Below are 20,374 nucleotides of genomic sequence, written 5' to 3'. Positions count from 1 at the left end.
GCCAAACTGCTTAGGGCAAAAAGCAAGCATGATGTGATGCTGAAAGCCTTTTGATGATCTGTGGTTTAGGAATTTCTTGACCAAGAAGTCAAGATCTTGTATTTTTTTCCTATTAATATCACTTGAGGAATTGATTTTTTTTTTTCTTAGTTAGCCTCCAATTAATTTCTTAATACTGAACATTTCACTGTGCTGAAAGATTATGTGCTGCACACTACAGAAGAGCTCATGAGAGCTTGGTGGCAGTGCTTTTCCAGTGACAGCTGACATCCCAAGAGTTGCTCATATGACCAGTGTCTGGCTTCCTGACTGTTGTTGTGGTCTTGTCCCAAAGGGCAGCCAGCAATTGCAGAGTTGCCAGTTGGCTCTGGTGGTGGGGGCTTTCCATATTTAAAAGGTGTCAGCTCTCCTTGACTTTCTTTTGAATTTAGGGTGCTACGTGTCTGCTGTTAATGAGATTATTTAATAATTGAAGAATAGTAATAACCTATTACAGGATATTCACCATAACTTCTAGTGTAAATGTAAAACTTGATTCTTGAAAGGATAAAAATTACTTACTTATTCTGACATGCCTGAAGTGTGTAAGTAGTGAAATTATATCTTTTGTAGGGTTTTATATTACCTGTGATTTTAAGTAATGTTCTGTAGAAGTATACCCTATGGCTTGAAACATAACTTGTTATGAAATAGGGCTTTGAATCCTTTTTCTCTTGCATTTTCAAGTTAATAATTGGGAGGGACTGCCCCATGGTCTCAGTTGCTACTGGGCCTGTGTGTGATCCAAACCATCTGAATGAAGAACAGAAGAATGATTGAATTAGTCTTCGTTTCCCAAAAATGGAAGATTGGTTTGACACAAGATCCAAACAGGCACACAACACCCATTTCAAAATCCCAGTTAGATTTGTAAGGCATTAAAATGGTGTCTATAATTCCTGTTTAATTCAGTGTTGTTGCTTCTTTGGGTGAGAATGCAGGAGATATAGGCATGTTCCAAAAATGTGTGTTTATGCACAGGTGGGACAAATGATTCTCTGTTAAATCTATTGTTTGTTGAGATAAACCATAACTGTAAGATTAAAATAGACAAAATTGTAAAGAAGTATAGCTTGGAAATGTTCCTGATGTGAAATGAGAACCTGAAGTGTACAGCCTTTATTGGGGTGGCATAAGCCATGTGTGTCTGTACAGGGCAAATGAAACTGGTTTGTTGATACTTAGTATTTAAAGGGTAGCAGAGTGGGACATTTACAGGCAAACTTGTTCCTCTGCATCCAAAAACCATGAGGGAGCTGGGAGGTAATAGGTGGTGTAGAAAGGAATGGTGTGTGGGCGAGAGCTCCTTACCAGGGGAACTTCCTCCTCCTCCTCTTCCTTCCTTTCCCTTTCCCCACAATAGATTTCAGGTAAAGCCTTGTGTTTCTTAGCTGCTTTATCCACCAGAACTGGTGGTGTTTACTAAAACAGGAATTCTTCTGTTGTTTTCTAGCAGTAGTAACACTGACTCTTGTTCTATGTTTGCTTTTTCAGACCTCCTTCTGGATGACCAATGTGTGTTTTAAGTGGTTCTGTCAGCAGCTAAGTCTCCAACTTCCCACTCATTCCAGCTGGTAGCAGCGTTTAAGATGCAAAAAGATCACAATCCGGGATCACACAAACATTTCTCTTAAAACTTCCTAGATGATTGTAGTTGCTTTGGTTGTGTTCTACGCTAGCAGAAGCCTTTTCCAAGGTCTGCTGTTGACTCTAGAGCACCACATTCCCCGTTCCCTGGGAGCCTTGGGAGCTGGCAGCATGGGAAACTCGTGCGTTTGTCGCGACGACAGCGGGGCCGAGGACAACGGGACCTCTCAGGGCCGGCAAACGGAGAACAGCAGGACACACATCCCTGAAGCAAGAGGCCACCCAAGGGACCCTGTCCGTCCACCCAGGAGGGGTCGAGGGCCTCATGAACCCAGGAGGAAAAAACAGAATGTGGATGGGCTGGTGCTTGACACACTGGCTGTAATTCGGACGTTGGTAGATAAGTAAGTACCTCCTCAAGGGATAATTCAACATGAATGAAAATGTTCTTGTCTTCTCTCAAACTGTGGCTCCAGCCTCTCACCGATCTACACCTGACCCTCCCTGGAGCAGCTGCGTGTTTCCATCTGGAGGCTTAGGAGAGGAGCACCTTTCCTAGGTAATAGAAGTAGCTCCTGAGTGCCCAGGTACAGACTCTTCCAGGAGCTGAGGAGCTTTCTCACAGTTCCTGTATGGGCCTACACCCATACAGGTGTAGGATGAGGAGTGTTCTCAGGATTTCTTACCTGGCACAGATACACTTCCAGGAGCTGAGGAGCTTTCTCACAGTTCCTGTATGGGCCTACACCCGTGTGGGATGAGGAGTGTGCTCAGGATTTCTTACCTAGCACAGATACGCAGGTTAGGAAGCAATAAATGCTCCAGAGGCTGGGAACTTCTGTCCTAAAAATTGGTTGTTGTGCAGTTTTCTGTTTGCAGGCTGGGTTTTACTTCTTTGGAAATGGTGAAGCAAAATAGGGAGCTTTGATCTTTGTTAGCCTGGATAAACAGACTGAGGTTTTCTTTCCAGTTTTAAGTCTGACTACTTTTTAAAGATCACATGTTGTTACTGCCCAACTCACAATCCCAGTATTGCATTCCTGGCATGCTCAAAGCATCCATTAAGGGCGTGGGGGATATTTATGGGCTCATCCATTTTTTGGTCTTTGTTTGGTTTTTTGTTGCTTTCTACAAAGTTTTAAAAGGACTTTAAAAATTATGGGTTAAGTTAGCTCAACACCTTTTGGGCTAGGTGCAGGCTAGGAATTGGAAAGACCAGAACTGAAGGAAAAACACTATTCCAGCCTGACAGCTGGGGTTTGAGTCTAAGATGGATGAGGCTCAGAGTAAGTGAGCCTTGATTCATATACCTGCATCAGCTCTGGAATGTGCCTCCAGAGAAGGAGTTTGCCTTCCTGCTGTCAGACATCAGGACCGATGTTTTTTATGAACATTTAAGTCTAAGGTGTGTGTTTGCTTGGTTTTCTAACAGGTTTTATTTTGTCCTCTGTCTTCAGATCATGGCGAATGTTTTTTAAAGTCTCTGCCCAGTCTCACATGCCCTTTCCCTCAAGTTCAGCTCCTCAAGCTGTTTCACAACACTTCTGGGCACAGTTGGTCCTGTTCCTGTGGGTCTTGCAATCAGTTTTGTAATATTGCAAGCACTTTCCTATGCTAGAGAGACAACAAGCATGGTTATTTCACTGCCCATGGAGTCCTGTTTCTGACAAATTCCTGAAGCTACTGTATTTTTATGGGGGCTTTTACAGAGACTATAGTAAAATGCACTATGATAAGGAATGAATAGTTGCTTTCCCTGTTTGCTATTTGTTTTTTCTTGGGGTTCATTTTTTTTCTTGTTTTTTGTTTTATCAAATCTCAAAGTTCTGACATAAAGCATATTTGACAACTGGTTTTTTTTTCTCTCCTATCTAGAGATAGCTGCTTCCTGGAAGTTTAAGAAATTAAACTCAGAAGGATAAGTTCTGTATTTTGGGGCTTATAGAAAAAGAAATTGCCAAAATGGCCATTTTGTTTTAAAATGAGGAAGGTGTGTCCTGGAGGGGATGTTGGAAATTAAGTGGTTAAATGGCAAATCAGTGGGACAGAATTGTCCTGTGCTCACTGCCACTACTGTGAAACCTGCTACTCGTGACAAAATCAGAAATCTTGCAGATAAAAATGTCATCCTTTTTTATCATAGCCTTGTACTTATGGTTGGGATTTTTGTTGAGGTTTTTTTCTCCTTTCTTTGAATCTTTCTCCTGATGTAATTCTGACTGCAAAACTGCACTTCTTTTTCCTTCTGGGCAGATTACTTTCCAGAAGAAAGATGAAGATGCCTTGAGTTAAAAAAAACAACCCAACTATTTGTTTCAAATATTATGGCAATATAAAAAATGCATTAAACTGGACTTTAGCATTTTCTTGTGGGAATATTTGAGAATGTGCACACATTTTTGTAAGAAAAGACATGTATTTATGTCATATATTTCATCAATGCTGAGATTTTTCTCTTCTTTATGATTAATCTCTCAAACTAGGTAGCTTTATTATCTCCGTAAGTAATGTCTGTTGAAAAGTTCTGAAATTCCTCTGTACTTCACATTTCCAATTTCTTTTCAGAGCTGTGGGATAGAGGGTGGGTGTGGAACATAAAGTCTAAGCCTGGGGTTAGTTCACAGTGCCTAAGGAGCACTGAATAAAGTATTTTAGGACATGCTGCTGGATAAGCTTTTTCTGGACCTAGAGGTGCTTACTGAACAAGATTTTGGGGTCTTGCTTTAGGTACTTTCACGGGCAGTGCCTGCTCAGACACACAGATGTGTCCATAGCTTTGTGTCCTTACTCCAACAAACTGGACTGAGGACAACAAGATTTTGGGGTCTTGCTTTAGGTACTTTCACGGGCAGTGCCTGCTCAGACACACAGATGTGTCCATTGCTTTGTGTCCTTACTCCAGCAAACTGGACTGATCTGTTGAACTTCTTGCAGTTTTCCTGCTGGAAAATGGCTTGGGTTAAATCTTTTCTGTTAAACTGCCTTAACTGTTTATTTTAACAACTCTTGTTGAAGACTATGATGCTGTTAGGTAGCTTCCCATTCAGATTTTATGGTGGTTTTTAAATAATTGTATATTTAGCAGAGAATTTGAGAAAAAAATCCTGTTGGAGCGATGCCCCTTGTGCACTGCTCTGGGTTCTCTTTGTGACCTCTGGCATGCACTGCCTTGTTATGTACTCCAAGGAGCCTGCTAATGAACAGCACCAAATCTAGGCATTATGTTCAGCTTTCAGACATGCAGATGTGGATCACAATTTCACTTGTCAGCTGTTGCAGACATGCAGATGTTGATGTTGAGCCAGAGAGAGGCTCAAATCCCATCTGTGTTTCAGATCTGAAAATGACATTAGCAATCTGCAGCCTGTGCAACTTCCTCTTGTTAAATGGTTACTGGATTTGTTTTCTGACTGTTTATAATCATTTTATTCAGTGTATTATGTTGGTGACTGTGCATAATTTTTGACCTGTGTAATATCTCTTTCAGTGACCAGGAGCCTCCTTATTCAATGATCACGTTGCATGAAATGGCAGAAACAGGTATCAAGGCATTGTGTTGGGCATTTCAGTTGTGGCTCACAAGCAAAAGAAACAAAACAAACCCCAAGCCCCTCTTTTCTTTGAAAAGAAAAATGCACCTCAGCTGGGTGTGTTGGGGTGTGGTGTAGCTCTGGGGATGTGGGAACCAGAACAAAGTTTGCCCTTCAGAGCTTCACTGAGCTCATGCATTGGCCTGAGTTTGTTTGAATTCAGTTAAACTTGCCACGTGAAATCTCCAGAAGCAGCCAATGGATGGCCACAAACACACTGCAGTGGCATTACAGCCTAAGCCACAAAGAGTGGCTGTTTGCAGCTGAGCAGGAACATCCTACACCTGTACACAGGCATGGGCCAAGCCCATGTGCTCCAGTGTCAGCACACAGCACATTCCTTTGGTTTGGCTCTTGCTGACCTTAGACCTCTGCTTTACTCTGCATTTGTCCCAGCCCTGTCCCTAAGTGCTCCTGCAGGACAAGCAGGGGCTGTTTCATCTTTGTTACAGTAGGAGAAATTCTCCCAGCTTAAGATTTCAACAAAACTTCTGGTTTAGTTGAATTTTTACCTCTCTACTTAGTAGTGTTGATAGTGATCTTAGGAAATATGTTTCTCTATTAAAATAAATTAATCAATCTGGTTAGATATTACAGCAATTCAATAAAATCTTTTTCAGGGTAATGTGCTAACATAACCCCCAATATATTACTGCTGTGGTGGTGTTGTTGTAGGGAACACTGCTTCTTCAACCTCACTCACTTGTATACAGACACAGATTGTCTTTATTTTCACTTCTAAGGGAGCCATTTTCTTGTAAATCTAAATCTGTTTACTTTATCAGTAGTTTAACATCTTCTTAGTGGATGTTTGCTTGCAAGTAAAAGCCCTTGTCTACTCATTCAACAGTGAGAGCTGCTCCTTAGGAAAACAAACATTCTTTAGATCAGCAGGCATGGGAAAAACCACTGAGTTTCTCTGTTACTCTCTGTTACTTCTGGGAACTTAGGAAGAGGGATCTGATTCTGGTTAAAAGAAATTATTTCCTGAGTGTCATTGTGTATGTAGCATTTACCATTTAAGAGTTGACATTGGATGCTGTACTCTGAGTATCACACTAGAGCAAAGTTCTTGTCCATACCACCATGAGTATTCCTTCCTAATAGGAGTAGGAGCTAAAGGATGCTCTGGCCTGGGCAAGACCCTTCTCCAAACCATACAGGTGTTCACTATTACCCAAGCTGCTGTAAACTTTCTCTTTTTTGAATTTAAACTTCCAAACTACTGCAAGCTAAAACAGTGGTGTAAAAAGCAAGCTGTTTTTCCTGATGTCTCTAAGCTCACTGGGTAATTTTGAGAATTTTTCAGTTTACATTTAGGGGTGTACATTTGAACATTTCTGAATTGCACTGTTAATTCTGAGTGTGACTTCTGTTTTGTGGTTGACAGATGAAGGCTGGTTGGAAGTTGTTCAATCTTTAATTAGAGTTATTCCATTAGAAGATCCCCTGGGACCAGCTGTTATCACGCTACTACTTGATGAATGTCCTCTGCCAACAAAAGTGAGTGAAAGCAGATGCATTTATCTGTGAATTGTCAGTTATTTGTGGTTGCCACACCCATGATCCCTTTGAGTGCCTTTCACCGGTGATGCAAGACTGATAGTGGTTCAGAAAATGGGTGTAACATTCAACTTCAAGTCGTTTGGGGTGACTTGGTGTCTACATGCTAATTAATGCTAGGAGTATTCCCAAAACAAGATAAATTTGATCCATGGGGAAGGAGCAAGAGAGCCTTGGGTTTTGTCTGCTTTTCCTGCCACTCTCTCCTGCTGTGTGGTGCTTACACTGTGCAGGGAAGGTGTGCAGATGCTGCAGAAGCTGCCCTAGTTCTGCCCTTTTGTTCTCTCATTTGCAAAGCTGCACGTTTACAAGTTACTTTTGAATTTGTTCCTGCCCTGCACATGAGGAATGCAATGCACACTGCAAATGGGTGTGTTAAGGTAAACAAATGACATTTTTCAACTATGAAATACCTATATATGGTTTTAGTAAATGAGAATACTTTTGTTTTACTGGCCACTAATCTGGTTTTGGGCAGAAAGATGACCTGAGGTGTTTATGCTGTGTTGGTGCAGGTTGTAACTGAAAGGCTCAGGTGCTTAAGGATGCTAAACATAATGTTTGTACAGAGAACTTGTCTGTCTTCAAATGTTTGTCATTATCTCATTTCTTCAGAAACTGATGATCACATCATTGCTACTTTCATTTTTCAAGCTCCTGATGCTGCCAATTTAGTCTTCCATTGGTGTTGTTAGGGATGTGAAGAGCTGGTGGCATCAGTGGCTGGAGAATTGGTCAAGCTCTCAAACTACCTGAAGTGGGTTTGTTTCCTCTAGGCTATTTATTAAAGTTATCTGAGACTTTTAAACAAGAGAAATGTGCTATAAGTCTGACAGAGACTGAGTTGTTTTGAAAACAAAGCTATGACTAGAAACTTTGCTTTAAAAAAGAAATCAGGAAATGGAGACCACTGTGGATGCACCATAGGGAGAGTGACTTTGGATTTTTTTGTTTGGCTCTACAATGTCCTTAGCAATCAAATGACTTGTTTTTCAAAAGCCACGTGACTTTCATTTGGGTACAATTAAGGAGTTTGCTGTAAAATAGTTGACCATATCAAGACAAGGAATGAGGTGCTTGTTTTTCTGGGGTGCACAGTGGTTTTTCCTTTTTCTTTACAGCACAAGGAGCTGCAGCTGTGGGGTCTGCTGGCCACATGCAGCCTCATAAAGTGTGTGCTGCTTTTCATTTTCTTTCTATACAGTTTGTTTTTTGTCTTAGGGATTTTAAATCAATGCCTCACTTCATGACAGCTGGAGAACGGCAGTATGCTGTATTTTATTTTCTGGTTTTGCAGGCTATGAAGTCCATAAAGTTAAAAGGGAGTGCAGTAAACTGTTTATTCTATAAAGTCTTTATTTAACTCAAAATACTTTCTGACAGTTCTAATAATGGCTAAAAGCAGTATCAGTATGTCAAGAGTCTAATTTTAGTGAGTCCTTTCCATCCCAAGTCTGTTGCTCAGTCATTCTTTCTTCTTTCTCTGTTCTTTCCACTTAGCTCAGTCCTGTTCATCAGTTCTGTTTTTGTGGCTTTCCTTTTAAGACTGTAACTACTTTTCAGTGTGATCTCTGTACAGACCTCAGACTCTAGCACAGTCAACTGATTCGAGTGTGGCTCAGAACACAGTTCAAAAAAACACATCTATTCAACTTGAGCAGGGCTCATTTTTCCTCCAAATGGCTGCTGATGACTTCAATATGAGGAGTTCTTCTATTTTAATTAGATCCTTGCCTGAGATTATGCAGTTTCAATCTGAATCAGCTGAAACTTTCATGAAGTCTGGAAAGTTGAGGAGGTTTGGAACTTTTCAGGGTGGGGTTCTCCCTGTGGGATGACTTGTTCTGGCTCTGGATTAACCCCTAACTACCCTGAAAATGCAGAGAATGCTCTAGACCTATCTAGAATTTTATTCATACCATACTGCCTGAACAAAGCAAGTCAAAGCATGGCATTTTAGCTTTATTACCCTCCTTGGTTACTTCCTAAATTTGTGTGACTACAGAAGACCACTTAGGCTCTCAAGAATACAGTTTGACATCCTGTGAAGCTGACAACATCCTAAATTTATGATGGGAATGTGGGCTTTTTGGGGAAGGAGCGTGTCTCTTTAGTCCTGAATTCTAAAACCTGAAACAATCCTTTTCTTTTGAAGAGGGTGTGAGTTTTAGGACGCTGGAAATAGATCAGATGGCAGTGGTGCCATGTGTGCTAATTGGTTCCTGTTGCCTTGGGGAGCTCACTTAGGTATGTCCAGAAGTGTCCTGAGCTGTTGAGCACAACAACCAACAATCTGGTGGTAATTTTAAAGTTACAGCTCGTGGGTCTGTTGAACTTTTTTCTCATCTGTCCTTCATTATCTTATCTGAGAAGATAACCACCCCATGCTGTCTGTAATATGATGCTGACTTCAGTGAGGTGTAAAAACAATCTGGTTTTACAATACTGATCCGGGGAGAAGCTGTACCTGTCAGTTATGTTGAAGAGATTTCTGATTTTTTTCCTTTGCAGGATGCATTACAGAAGTTAACTGAAATATTAAACTTGAGTGGAGCTGCAGCTTGCCAGGACGCTTGTCACCCTGCCAAGCACCGGAACACGACTGCGGTGCTCGGCTGCTTGGCAGAGAAATTAGCAGGTAAAGCCCTGGGCTGCTCCTCACAGCTGGCACTTGGCTCTCTGCAGCACCTTCTGCTTGAGCACCCACCACGTGTGGGTCAGAGGTGTTTGCTTAGAGCTGAATAATGTTCTGCATCATGGGGGAACCAGGTGTGGCAGAATCTGGTTGATTCAAGTGTCTGAATGAGCCATTCACAAATCCTCCTGATGTGTGGTCAGTGATGGGAGATCACTGGTTGTTACACTGCCTCAGCACTGGAAATCAATCTCTCCTGCAGACCCACTCTGGCTGTGATTTACTGAGGACACATTCTCTATAGGAGTATCAAGTTAGTGGTCTTGGAGGCTGTATAGAAATAAAAAAGAAGTATGTTTTTTCCAGTAGGGCATGTCTTACTCTATTGTAGATAGCTGAAAAGATTCTCTTCTGTGCTGCTTAAAACAAAATTGCTGAGATTGTATTTTAAGGTGACTTCATATAGAATTTTTATTCCCTGTCATTCCTACCTAGTACACAGTTGAAAATTTATGGTTAAGTTTCCTTCCTGCTGGTGATATCTTTTGTATCTAGTTTTTTAGTCCTTTTTTGAAAGTGGACAGGAAATGCAGGAAAAAAAAAATTGTCCAGTGTTACCTAATGGTTATTAAAACCCAATTGCTGTATTTCTGTAGAAAAAATAACAATGTAAAGAACAAGGTCTGGAAGTGTTTTTGTACTGTAATACTTTTACTGTATTTTACTAAGTCAAAATGAGATATACTGTATCCACTTTTATCTTAGTGGACACAGATCTCCTGTCAGCTCAGGCAACAAATCTGTTAATGAAGTGTTGGAACTCACTGCAAGTTCTTAAGAGCTTGTAGATGCCAGAGGCTGATTCCCTCGTGTCTCTCTCTTGATTAAGTGGACACTATTTCAGGGCTTTTCCATTTTAAATTGGCTGCTTGCTCTGGTGCTGCCAGCTGTATAATTAACTGTCTGTTGGCTGTATCAGGTGCTCAGGTTTGCTTATTTTGGGCTACTGGTAGATGGAGCTGGTCTTTACACATTGACTCTGGAAGTAAAGGGGAGACAGTCTTTTTTCAAAAGTAAAGAGCAAGAAAATGCTGAGTGGAGGCTGCTGGAGTCTTACTGCAAAATCTCTGGCTAGAAATCTTTACCCACTTAGAGCAGTGAACTGAACTGTAATGTGCCAGTAACTGTGTAATTATTAAATGTGCACCAAGTATTTGACTAGAAACAATGATAATTGTTTTATATTATAGTTTTGCTTTGCTGTGAAGTTGTTTGGTGTTCTTTAATTTGTTACCTTGTGTTTAAAAGATCTGTGGTGATGGGTGTGTGGTACTTGCCATGGAGGGATTTCATTCCTGATGTTCTTGCAGGTCCTGCGAGCATAGGCTTGCTCAGCCCAGGCATATTGGAATATTTACTTCACAGCTTGGTAAGTGTCTTTGATCTTTTTGTATGTATCCATACATAGCAATTAGAATGCAATTTTGTTATTATTATTGTGAAAAGTTGAAGTCATGTCTGCTAAATATTGGCAGTGTATGTTACAAAAAGCTGAAATTCCAGAACCTGTGGGATCTCCATCCTTGGAGACAATGAGAAGTCAGTGGAACAAGGCTCTGGGTAGCCTGATCTCTCTGGATCTATCTCCACAGGAGGGTGGAATACAGGAACTTTGGAGGCTCCTTTGAACCTAAAACCTTCTGTGAAAGACTTGTAACTCTTCTTGTCTGCCTCTGCTGGGTATTTATTGATAAACTTTTTCTTACTGCCCATGTTTAGAACTTCCAGTCCCACCCGACAGTGATGCTTTTTGCACTAATAGCACTGGAGAAGTTTGCACAAACAAGTGAGTATTGGCCTGGTACTGCTCTTAACACCATGGCTGCTGCATTATTGTCACTTGCTTTGCCTGACCACTTGTGAGCATGAGAGTCTGCATTGGTATTTAGTGCTCTAGTGGCATCCCTCCTCCCTTCAAAACCCCTGAGATACTTGCTGAAACTTATTTTCCCTGTTAGAAATTGCTGTTGAAGGATTTGTGATGCGAGGCCTTTGTCACTGACATAAATCTGTATTAGAGCTGGACAAGAGTATTGGGAGCTTGTAGGCAGGAAAAAATATGTTTTGCTTTAATGACACCCTCACTCACAAACCCTTAAGAGATTTGCTGAAACTGGCCTTCTCATCTGAGAAATTACTACATAATGACTTATGACATGAGACCTTTGTTACTTGAAAAGAAATCAATCAGTACTGGGGAGATGGAGAACAGCTGTGATCAGGTTCTTCATGATGCAGCTCCATGCTGGGAAGTGGTAAATGTGAATGAAGATAATTCCACATCTGCTTGGGGAAGCATTTTCAGGCTTGTAATATTGAGGTTTAGATGTGTGTGGAGAGTTCTGGTGAATTTGTAGGATATTGTTATTTTTAACTTATCCCTAGCTGATAGCACTTACTGTTTTTCCTCTTAAATTGCAGGTGAAAATAAAATGACAGTTTCTGAATCGTGCATTAGTGACCAACTGATCTTGCTGGAGAAATGGACAGATAACCCCGACTACTTAAAACGCCAGGTTGGATTCTGTGCCCAGTGGAGTTTAGACAATCTGTGTAGGTATAAAGAAGGGATGGATTAATTAAATAGTAATCACTCCTCCAAAGAGATGGAGAACTCCTTTGTGTTCATTTTTTATGAGCACTTATCACAAACACAGCCAGGTACACTATCTCCTTGAAAAAGAAAACAAAACCAAAAAAACCACATCAACAAATATATCCAGTGTAATGGTGTGGAAAGAAAATTTTGGCAAGGACAATGTTTTTGAAAGGAAGTGGCTTGTACTCTGCAAGTTGGAGCTGCAATGAAAATTTTTCTTTGCACCAATTTCCTGTAACCCACACTTCAGCCAATTTGCTGAGGGGCTCAACAGCGCAGCTCTGTCTGTGGGGCATTTGGGTTGCTGACATGTCCTGGTGATGGCCACTCCTGTGGTCATTCCCCACTGGCACAAAGAATCACTGAAGACTTTTTAAATTAGATACGCTTTTTGATTTTTGTGATCAAAAGTAAAAAGTGTTTGACAAAGCACTGCTCTACATTGATCTTTTGGATTACTAAAAATCACTGAATTTGCTTGGTTAGTTGTGATTTCAAGGATGCAGCAGCTCTAATGACCTTGTATTTTCTAATGCCTTTTAGATAAATTTGGGTAAAAGGTCTGTTGAGCTTTAGGGGCTTTAGTCAGCTTATGGAAAGCCAGTGTCAGCTGTGTTTAGTAAATGTCTGTGTAAGTGTTGTAGCAAGTTTGAGTTATATGAAGGGTCCTCAGATAAGATCTTCACTTGTAAATTAACATGTATGTGTCAACAATTTGACACCTGGCAAGAGAAATGCTTCTGACCCTTCTATGTAGAAAGGGCAAGCAGGGAGAGAGAGCGAGCTGCTTTGGCTGAGTTCAGTCACCTAAAAATGAGATGATAGAAACCATTAAATCCTTGTTTTCTCCTTCTTCCTATCCCCAAATCTGTTTCCACTGTAATGAATCAGAAAAACTGCCCACTGAATGTACAAATACAATGGTAAAGCCTGAAACAGTGGCATCCTGGTGTGAACTTGGATGCCATCCATTTGCCTGTGGGTTTCCTGCAAGTACTAATTAGATTGTGGGAGCTCTAGTCAGAGGTACAGGTCATGCTTTCATGTTTGGAGGGTATTTAACACACACTCTATTGAAAGCTGTTTTCATGCAGGCAAAATCTGTGTTTCATTCAGTTAAGCCAAAAACTACCTGGATCCTAGAGAGATTATCATTGAATGAAATGTTGAAAATCAAATTTTGCAGCAGCGGTAACTAACACTGGTTGGGATTTTTTTATTTTCAGTTTTAAAAGAAGGCAGGCAGTTTACATATGAGAAGGTTGACTTGACCAACATTAGGGCTATGCTGAACAGCAATGATGTCAGTGAATACCTGAAGATCTCACCACATGGATTAGAGGTAGGAAATTGTTTCATGTATTCAACCTGAAAAAGAGGCTGAAGAAAAAGGCAGGTTTTGGTTTGCGCTTGCTCCTGTGATTTTGTAGAATGAATCCATGTTGTCTGCCAGCTCTGTACAGAAAACTTTCTTTGTCATCAAAGGGTTGTAGCATCACTACACTGATCTCAGTTGTAGAAATGTTCATACTGAACTAAGGCCTGTACCCCAAAACTTCAGGGAAATGAGGAGGATTCTTAAGAGTCAAATGGCTTTTCACTTATTTTGTGAGCAGTTTTAGTCAAAATATCATTCTATTGTTTGTCCTGTCTCATCTTGAAAAGCTCACAGCAGTCAGATTTTTGTCTCAGCCATGTGGGGTTTTTTTCTTCCTCTCTAACTCCTAAGAACTTGTTTGACTACTTAGAAATGAATTTTCATGAATTAACATTGAAGGCCTCCTTGTCCTTCCTACCAGGAATCAGTTAACAATCAAGTGATTTAGGTTTTCCTGTCTTGGTTGTCGTAGTCTTTAAATCTTTAAATTGTTTCTGTCAGCTTTCTGCTTTTTTTTATTTTTGCCTGTGGCTTAACCACTTAACAATTTTCAGTCTTGCCTACTCACTACTTTGTGTGACAACTACTGCTATAAAGAGAGGTCACTCTGTCTGAAACGCCTCTAAAATTATGTTGGTATATTCTTGCACTCAAAAAACTTGAACCAGGGCAGGAAGGTATTTGGGTGAGTGGTGATGTTGGAGACTCTGGGTGTGAGTGGTGATGTTGGAGACTCTGGGTGTGAGTGGTGATGTTGGAGACTCTGGGTTTCTGTTTGGTTTTGGTAGGCACGATGTGATGCCTCGTCCTTCGAAAGCGTGAGGTGCACGTTCTGTGTCGACTCTGGAGTCTGGTACTATGAAGTTACTGTCATTACTTCAGGAGTGATGCAGATAGGATGGGCAACCAAAGACAGCAAATTTCTCAACCATGTGAGTACCTGTAATATCATTGAGCTGGTGATGTAACATCAGTATTTTCCTTCTTACAGCATCTGTGAAAATAGCTCTGGTTATTCTGTGGTTGTAACTGAGCACTTGTTTGTTTCTTTCAATTTTACTGTGTCCATGAAGAGCTGGTTTTGCTGAATTTGGTGGTACAGGAGAAGTTATTGCTACAGACTGACACTGTTCACCTAAGTCATGCAGAGCTGCAGCAGAGACAGCTTGTTATCTGCTGGCTGTTGTATGGAAACTATAGGGAATTTATTTCTTATTTCTTGTAGCATAATCTCTTGGAAATTCTTTAGATAACAGTAGTTACTATCTGGTTTTATAAGCAAACAAATAAGTCATCAGGAACAGCAGTTTCTCATACACTGTCCTTTACACAGGTCACCAAGCAGCCATTTCCTCATCCTCTTTGACACATTTTCCTATTAAATTAACTTTCACAAGGGAAATAACTCAAATTCACTCTGGGATAACATGGTATCATTGGACTTGCTGGTAGCAGCAATATGGGACAGTCTTGGAATGTAAAAGCTTCTTTTTAATTAAAAATAAGGATTAAAAAAAGATTAAACCTTCTACCTTTTTGCCTTTTCCTGAGAGTACAGAAAAAGTCTGCTGTCTTATTTTATAGCTTGCTTTACTGTCCTTCTCATCCAGATAATTTTGTATCTTATTCTTAGTTCTAAGTATTCTTCTTCCTACTATTTACTTGTAAGGTTATGTACTGCTAGCATTGAAGCAAAAAGTGCCACGTGCACACGAAGTGCAAACATAGTCAGTCATCCTGGAGATGTCACTAGGCCTTCTTTCTTTTTAAATCTTGGTGGTAATTCTGCATGGCTGTTAGAAACTTTGTATGCTTTTTATGCTATGGTATAACTTGTTTCAGTATTTCCATAATAAGAGAGTAATGATGACTGCCCAAAAAAATTTTCTACCTCAGCTTAGAGTTAATTTTCCATGTTATCAGCCTTCCAAATGACCATTAAAGTTCACTGAAGTGCAAGCTAGAATTTCAGGACAAAAAAAATATATGTCAGGCCTAGCCTAGTGCTGAGAATGGAAACAGTGCTGGGGTTTCAAGTTGACACTTCTACTGGCCAAGCTTGAGTGACAAATTCACCTGTAGCCCTTCTTTAGGGTTGTAATTGCATGGCTTTCTGCTCCTACTTGGAACTTACTTTAGGAGAAGAATTATATGTTTAATGTAGAGATAAGCAGTTAAACCTGCTAATTTCTGATTGTTAAAGAAAAAGTCATTCTACAGCAGTTAATGTGAAGATAGGCCAAATACATATGTGTGAGTAAATATTGATTGTGGGGGTATGAGATAAATACATTAAGGAGATTAAACAAACACCAGTGGCAAGAAACCCAATGGGAATGCAAGAGTAGCTTCTCTCACAATTTAACTCAGGTATTCTTCTAAATTCAGAGGGTTTGCTCCTTTTCTTCTAATTATTCATGGAAATAGCATTGTCTTCTGCTGATGTATAACATGCACATATCTCTGTGTCACATCCAAAGTCCAGTCTCACATTTTTAGCATGGAATTGAAGTGTGATTTAAGTAAAAAAAAAAATACACAAAATCAAAAACCACCAACCGAACAAAAATACCATGCAGCAGTCCTTGCAGAGACTGAGTGTAACAGAAACTGTTTGAAATAAAAGGCCATGTGTCTGCCTTTAGGCTGCTAAGAGGCTTAAAAGATTTTTTTTCCCACTTACTGTTAAGGAGCTTGGTGTATGTGCATTTTTCTGTGTGTCTTGTACAAGGTATGAAAATAAGAGATGTCACATCTGTGAGTAGGATGATTTTTCTGTTGCTGCAGCTGTTTTGCTGGTGGCCAAATGCTGCTATTATTTAAGTTCATCAGGTGTGTGCCTGAAATACAAGGATATTATCTTCTGGGTATGTCACAAACACAGGCCTTAGAAGCCATATGCTCTTTATTTACAGCATCTGTAACAAAAAGACTAGTCCTAAATATGACATTAAACACCCATTAGCTGGGCTTAGCTTTAATTTGGGACATGGGAAGCTTGTGTAATCAGATGCTGTCTGGTATTTACACTCCAGACAAGCCATGCTGAGCATGAGGAAGTTACTGACCTTCCATAATGCTTTGGGTTTCATGGTTGGGCTCTATGTGACAGATTTTTCTCCCACTCTGAGACTCTTTAGTTCTGTTTGCCTTGGACCTTAGGACTATCACTTGATGATGTTTTCATAATTTGAGGGAGGCTGGCAGTGAAAGAGACATAGTATGCAACAAATTAGGTGAAGGGGTTGTGTGTTTGTTCTCTTTGTGTCCTGTGGGTTCTGCTGGCACATGGATGTCTTGTGGGGAGGGCATTACAAGCTTGCTACTGGGACTTCAAGATAAGAGAGTGGCTGTTACTCTGTGGTGACTTCTAAAGGTGCAAAAAATTTAACTTACTTGGGTACTAGCCTTCTGGTATTTAAATGCTTTAACAGACAGGAGTAATTTGAGTTCACAGAGAATGGAAGACACTTTGCAAACAATATCCCCTTCTCCATTCCTTCTCACCTCAACAAATTCACTTTTGATGTGAAAATGAAACTAAAACTAGTTTGAAAAAAAATATTACCTTCATGGAGGAGAGAGAAAGAAACCATTCCTGCTCCTGCAAGAGTTGTTTAGTGCCAATTCTTCACTTCTTTTTTTCTGCAGAGGTTGGGATTAAATGCACAAGACAGTATTTCTTGTTTGGACTCAGACATTCATTAGTTCTTATCTATGTTGCAGTCTTAGAGCATGAGTTCTACAGCACTTCACTAACAAACTACTAAATGGAGCCCTATTTCTTTCCCTACAAGGCCTTTTAAGAATAAACTGTCTAACTAAGAAATTACACCTGATTTATTTTTACTTTTAACCCAGTAACCAACCACCCATGCCCCACAATGAGGACTTTTTCATCTAATGGGACTTTTTCATCTAATGACACAACACCACCCAAATTTTAACCCAGTAACCAACCACCCATGCCCCACAATGAGGACTTTTTTATCTAATGACACAACACCACCCAAAGCCATGGAGAAGGTGAAGGACCAGCCTGAGCCCTAAAACTTCCATCTTGCTTTATATATATTACTATATTGTAAAACCTTAAACTCCAAGTTTTCCACCATGTGATATTACACACTTCTATTCGAACTACACACCAATAATCCCACTTCTATCACTCAATTTTGGAAGCCTTCTCCACGGCCTCCAGTCAAGCGCAGCGTTCTCTTGGGGGTCAGCTCCTGTCAGCATAGAAATTCCAAAATTCTCAGTTTCCAGGGTTTGGGTGACTGAAGGCAGGCTTTATCCCCTGAGTGTGAGGAGTGGCTGCAGGCTGACGTGTCGTGCTCTGTCTCTGAAGGAAGGTTACGGCATCGGGGACGATGAATACTCCTGTGCGTACGATGGCTGCCGGCAGCTGATCTGGTACAACGCCAGAAGTAAACCACATTCCCATCCCTGCTGGAAAGAAGGTATTCAGCCTGTCTTCTGCTCTTTATCCTAACTGCATTTCTGCCAAGGATTTTTTCCCCTTGCAGGAGTCTGTTCATAGGTGTGAACAAAGCAGTTACTGCCTAATTCCGATGATCATAAAGGTTTAATAATTACTGTGGCTTTAAGAGTGGTTTAAATGAGCACAGTGGCACTACAGTCTTGTTCCCCAGTCTGTGTAAAGAGGCTCTTGTTGGTTAAACGCTTTTTCTTTTCAAATGCAGAGTGAAAATCATAGCACCAATTAACACTGGACATTTAATCATTAGACTTTTTTCCACTTGTTTGTAGTCATACACAACAGGGTTGAAATCTTCCTTTCTGGGTTAAAAGAGTTGTTTTAGAGAAGGGGAAAAAACCTTGGTCTCTGAATTAGACTTTTTTTTTTTTCTTTTTTAAGGAGGAGTTGCACTGTCTTGCTTACTTTAAATTCTTGGATAACTACTTGGACAGCAAAGTTCTGTTCTTGATCTCAGCTTTGAAATCTTGGTAGGATTCTGTGCATGCCATGCTTGTGTGAACTGTGCCGCCTTCTCTTCTATTAAAATTTCCCCCCAAGGATGGCTAAATTAAAACACCTCTTAAAAATAAATAGCACAAGCATATTGGAAATTTCTTCTCAGAACACCCACTTGCTAAAGTCTATTTTCAACAGGTGTAAAATAGCCAAGGAGTGACAGAGTGCAGCTTTCTTCTGGCTTTGGCAAATACTCTGCAATACTTCTACAACTATGTAGTATTAATGCTCTGGCAGACTAAAATACTTTTTTTTTTTACTATTTTCTCCGGGGTTTTTTGGTTTTGGTTTGGGTTGGTTTTTTTTTTGTTTTTTTTTTTAGTTACTGTCTGTATCAATGTTTCTTCTTTTGTGCTTTTGCAAACAGTTCCTTTTAAGTAAGACAACTCACAGTGACATATGTGATACTTGAAACAATTATTGTTTCAGCTGTTGGCATTTAACAGAAATTAAATCTTTAAATTATTTTTGTTTTGCATGTAAGGAGACACAATAGGATTTCTACTAGACTTGCAAGAAAAGCAAATGATCTTCTATTTAAATGGAAACCAGCTTCCTGCTGAGAAGCAAGTATTTTCATCTGCTGTGTAAGTGTCTGCTCATTTGGAAGGACATGACCTCTGTGGATAATTGTGTTAATTATATGAAGAGTTTTCAATTTGAGATGTAAATTCATATTTACTTACCTGAAGCCATCATTAAGCAAGTTTCCCTGTTGAAAGTTGCTTAGAAATCAGTAAGAGGGATATAATTTTACAGGTGGATTTCAGGGTCCAGAATAAATACTTTGGACTTTCCAAAGGTATGTTCAGCTCAGTGGTTTATACTGTCAAATTAGCATAGCATTAAAATAGAATGAGGCTGCAGCAAAGATGAACAATTTTCTGGTGCCTGAGGAACTTCTGAAAAATAAAGCCTATCTTGTAATGTTGGAGAGGGCTTTTTAACTGACTGCCATTCACTGGGGCCAGCTCCAGGAGCAGAACACTGAATATTCATCAGAGGATGTCTCTTGGTAGCATTGCAGGCAGGTGTTGGGCTTATTTTGCCAGCTGTTGTTAAAATTAACATATGGTGAACTCCTCTAACTCTCATAGGGAAGTTCAGCCTTTTACTTCAGAAAATATAAGCTGGTGTAATACTTGAGAAAGCAGCTTCCTATGCAGCTTAATTAAACATTACAGTACTTTGTCAGTTATTCCTACCAGGCTAATAACTTCATCCATGTTTTCTCCTCAGAATAAAGTTCAAGATGCAGGCAAAGAGTAGTTCACTTTAAAGAGCTGCTGAGTATCTTCTTTATTCTTATGCTCTGTGCTTTGAGTATGGAATTGATAAACTCCAGTACTTGTTGGAACTTGGGGTATTACTGAACTTGTGCCCTTCCAGCAAATTTGAGAGGTAGTAGTTGTGGTTTTAAAAGTGTGACTGATCCTGGTTATACAGTAGGCAGCCTTTATTGGCTGACTCACTAAGAAATTCAGATAAATCCCAATAGCAAATTCAGGAGCTGAGAACTAAACAAGGTAAGTATGTGCAGCTGCTGCTTGATGCTCTCCCAGTTAGCTGCAAAACACTGGTATTAAACTTGTCTGTCTCTCAGGGTATATTTTCAAATGATAATAGTAACATGTCTGAAAGCTCTGCTATTAATTAAGTCATTCTAAAATGCCTCTTCATCATGTTGCAGATCAGGATTTTTTGCTGCAGCAAGTTTCATGTCCTATCAACAATGTGAGTTCAACTTTGGGGCAAAACCCTTCAAGTACCCACCACCAATGAAGTTTAGTACCTTCAATGATCATGCCTTTCTGACAGCAGAAGAGAAAATCATTTTACCCAGGTAATCCTCCTACCCCGTGTGTTTGCATGCAGAGAAATAAAATGTTTCATGTCTGAGTTGCAAAGTCTTACCTTGTACTCA

General features: G+C 40.1%; 1 protein-coding gene across 2 annotated transcripts in view; it reads left to right on the top strand.

Annotated features, from left to right (window-relative positions):
- Positions 1-20,374, top strand: part of RSPRY1 (ring finger and SPRY domain containing 1) — a 36,571-nt gene that overhangs the window by 10,534 nt on the left and 5,663 nt on the right. For both annotated transcript variants that reach the window (XM_041400417.1, XM_041400416.1), the window contains 12 exons: positions 1,534-2,030; positions 5,114-5,166; positions 6,607-6,719; positions 9,291-9,417; positions 10,785-10,843; positions 11,194-11,260; positions 11,896-12,027; positions 13,300-13,415; positions 14,240-14,383; positions 17,803-17,914; positions 18,935-19,037; positions 20,141-20,293. In XM_041400417.1, coding sequence (XP_041256351.1) covers positions 1,684-2,030; positions 5,114-5,166; positions 6,607-6,719; positions 9,291-9,417; positions 10,785-10,843; positions 11,194-11,260; positions 11,896-12,027; positions 13,300-13,415; positions 14,240-14,383; positions 17,803-17,914; positions 18,935-19,037; positions 20,141-20,293 — 1,526 coding nt within the window. In that variant the 5' untranslated portion in view covers positions 1,534-1,683. The remainder of the gene's footprint in view (positions 1-1,533; positions 2,031-5,113; positions 5,167-6,606; positions 6,720-9,290; positions 9,418-10,784; positions 10,844-11,193; positions 11,261-11,895; positions 12,028-13,299; positions 13,416-14,239; positions 14,384-17,802; positions 17,915-18,934; positions 19,038-20,140; positions 20,294-20,374) is intronic.

Source organism: Onychostruthus taczanowskii, unplaced genomic scaffold (assembly GCF_017590055.1).
Source record: "Onychostruthus taczanowskii isolate IOZ18803 unplaced genomic scaffold, ASM1759005v1 scaffold18, whole genome shotgun sequence".
In the NCBI taxonomy this organism is placed as follows: Eukaryota; Metazoa; Chordata; class Aves; order Passeriformes; family Passeridae; genus Onychostruthus; species Onychostruthus taczanowskii.
This window is presented reverse-complemented; position numbering and strand designations above follow the sequence as displayed.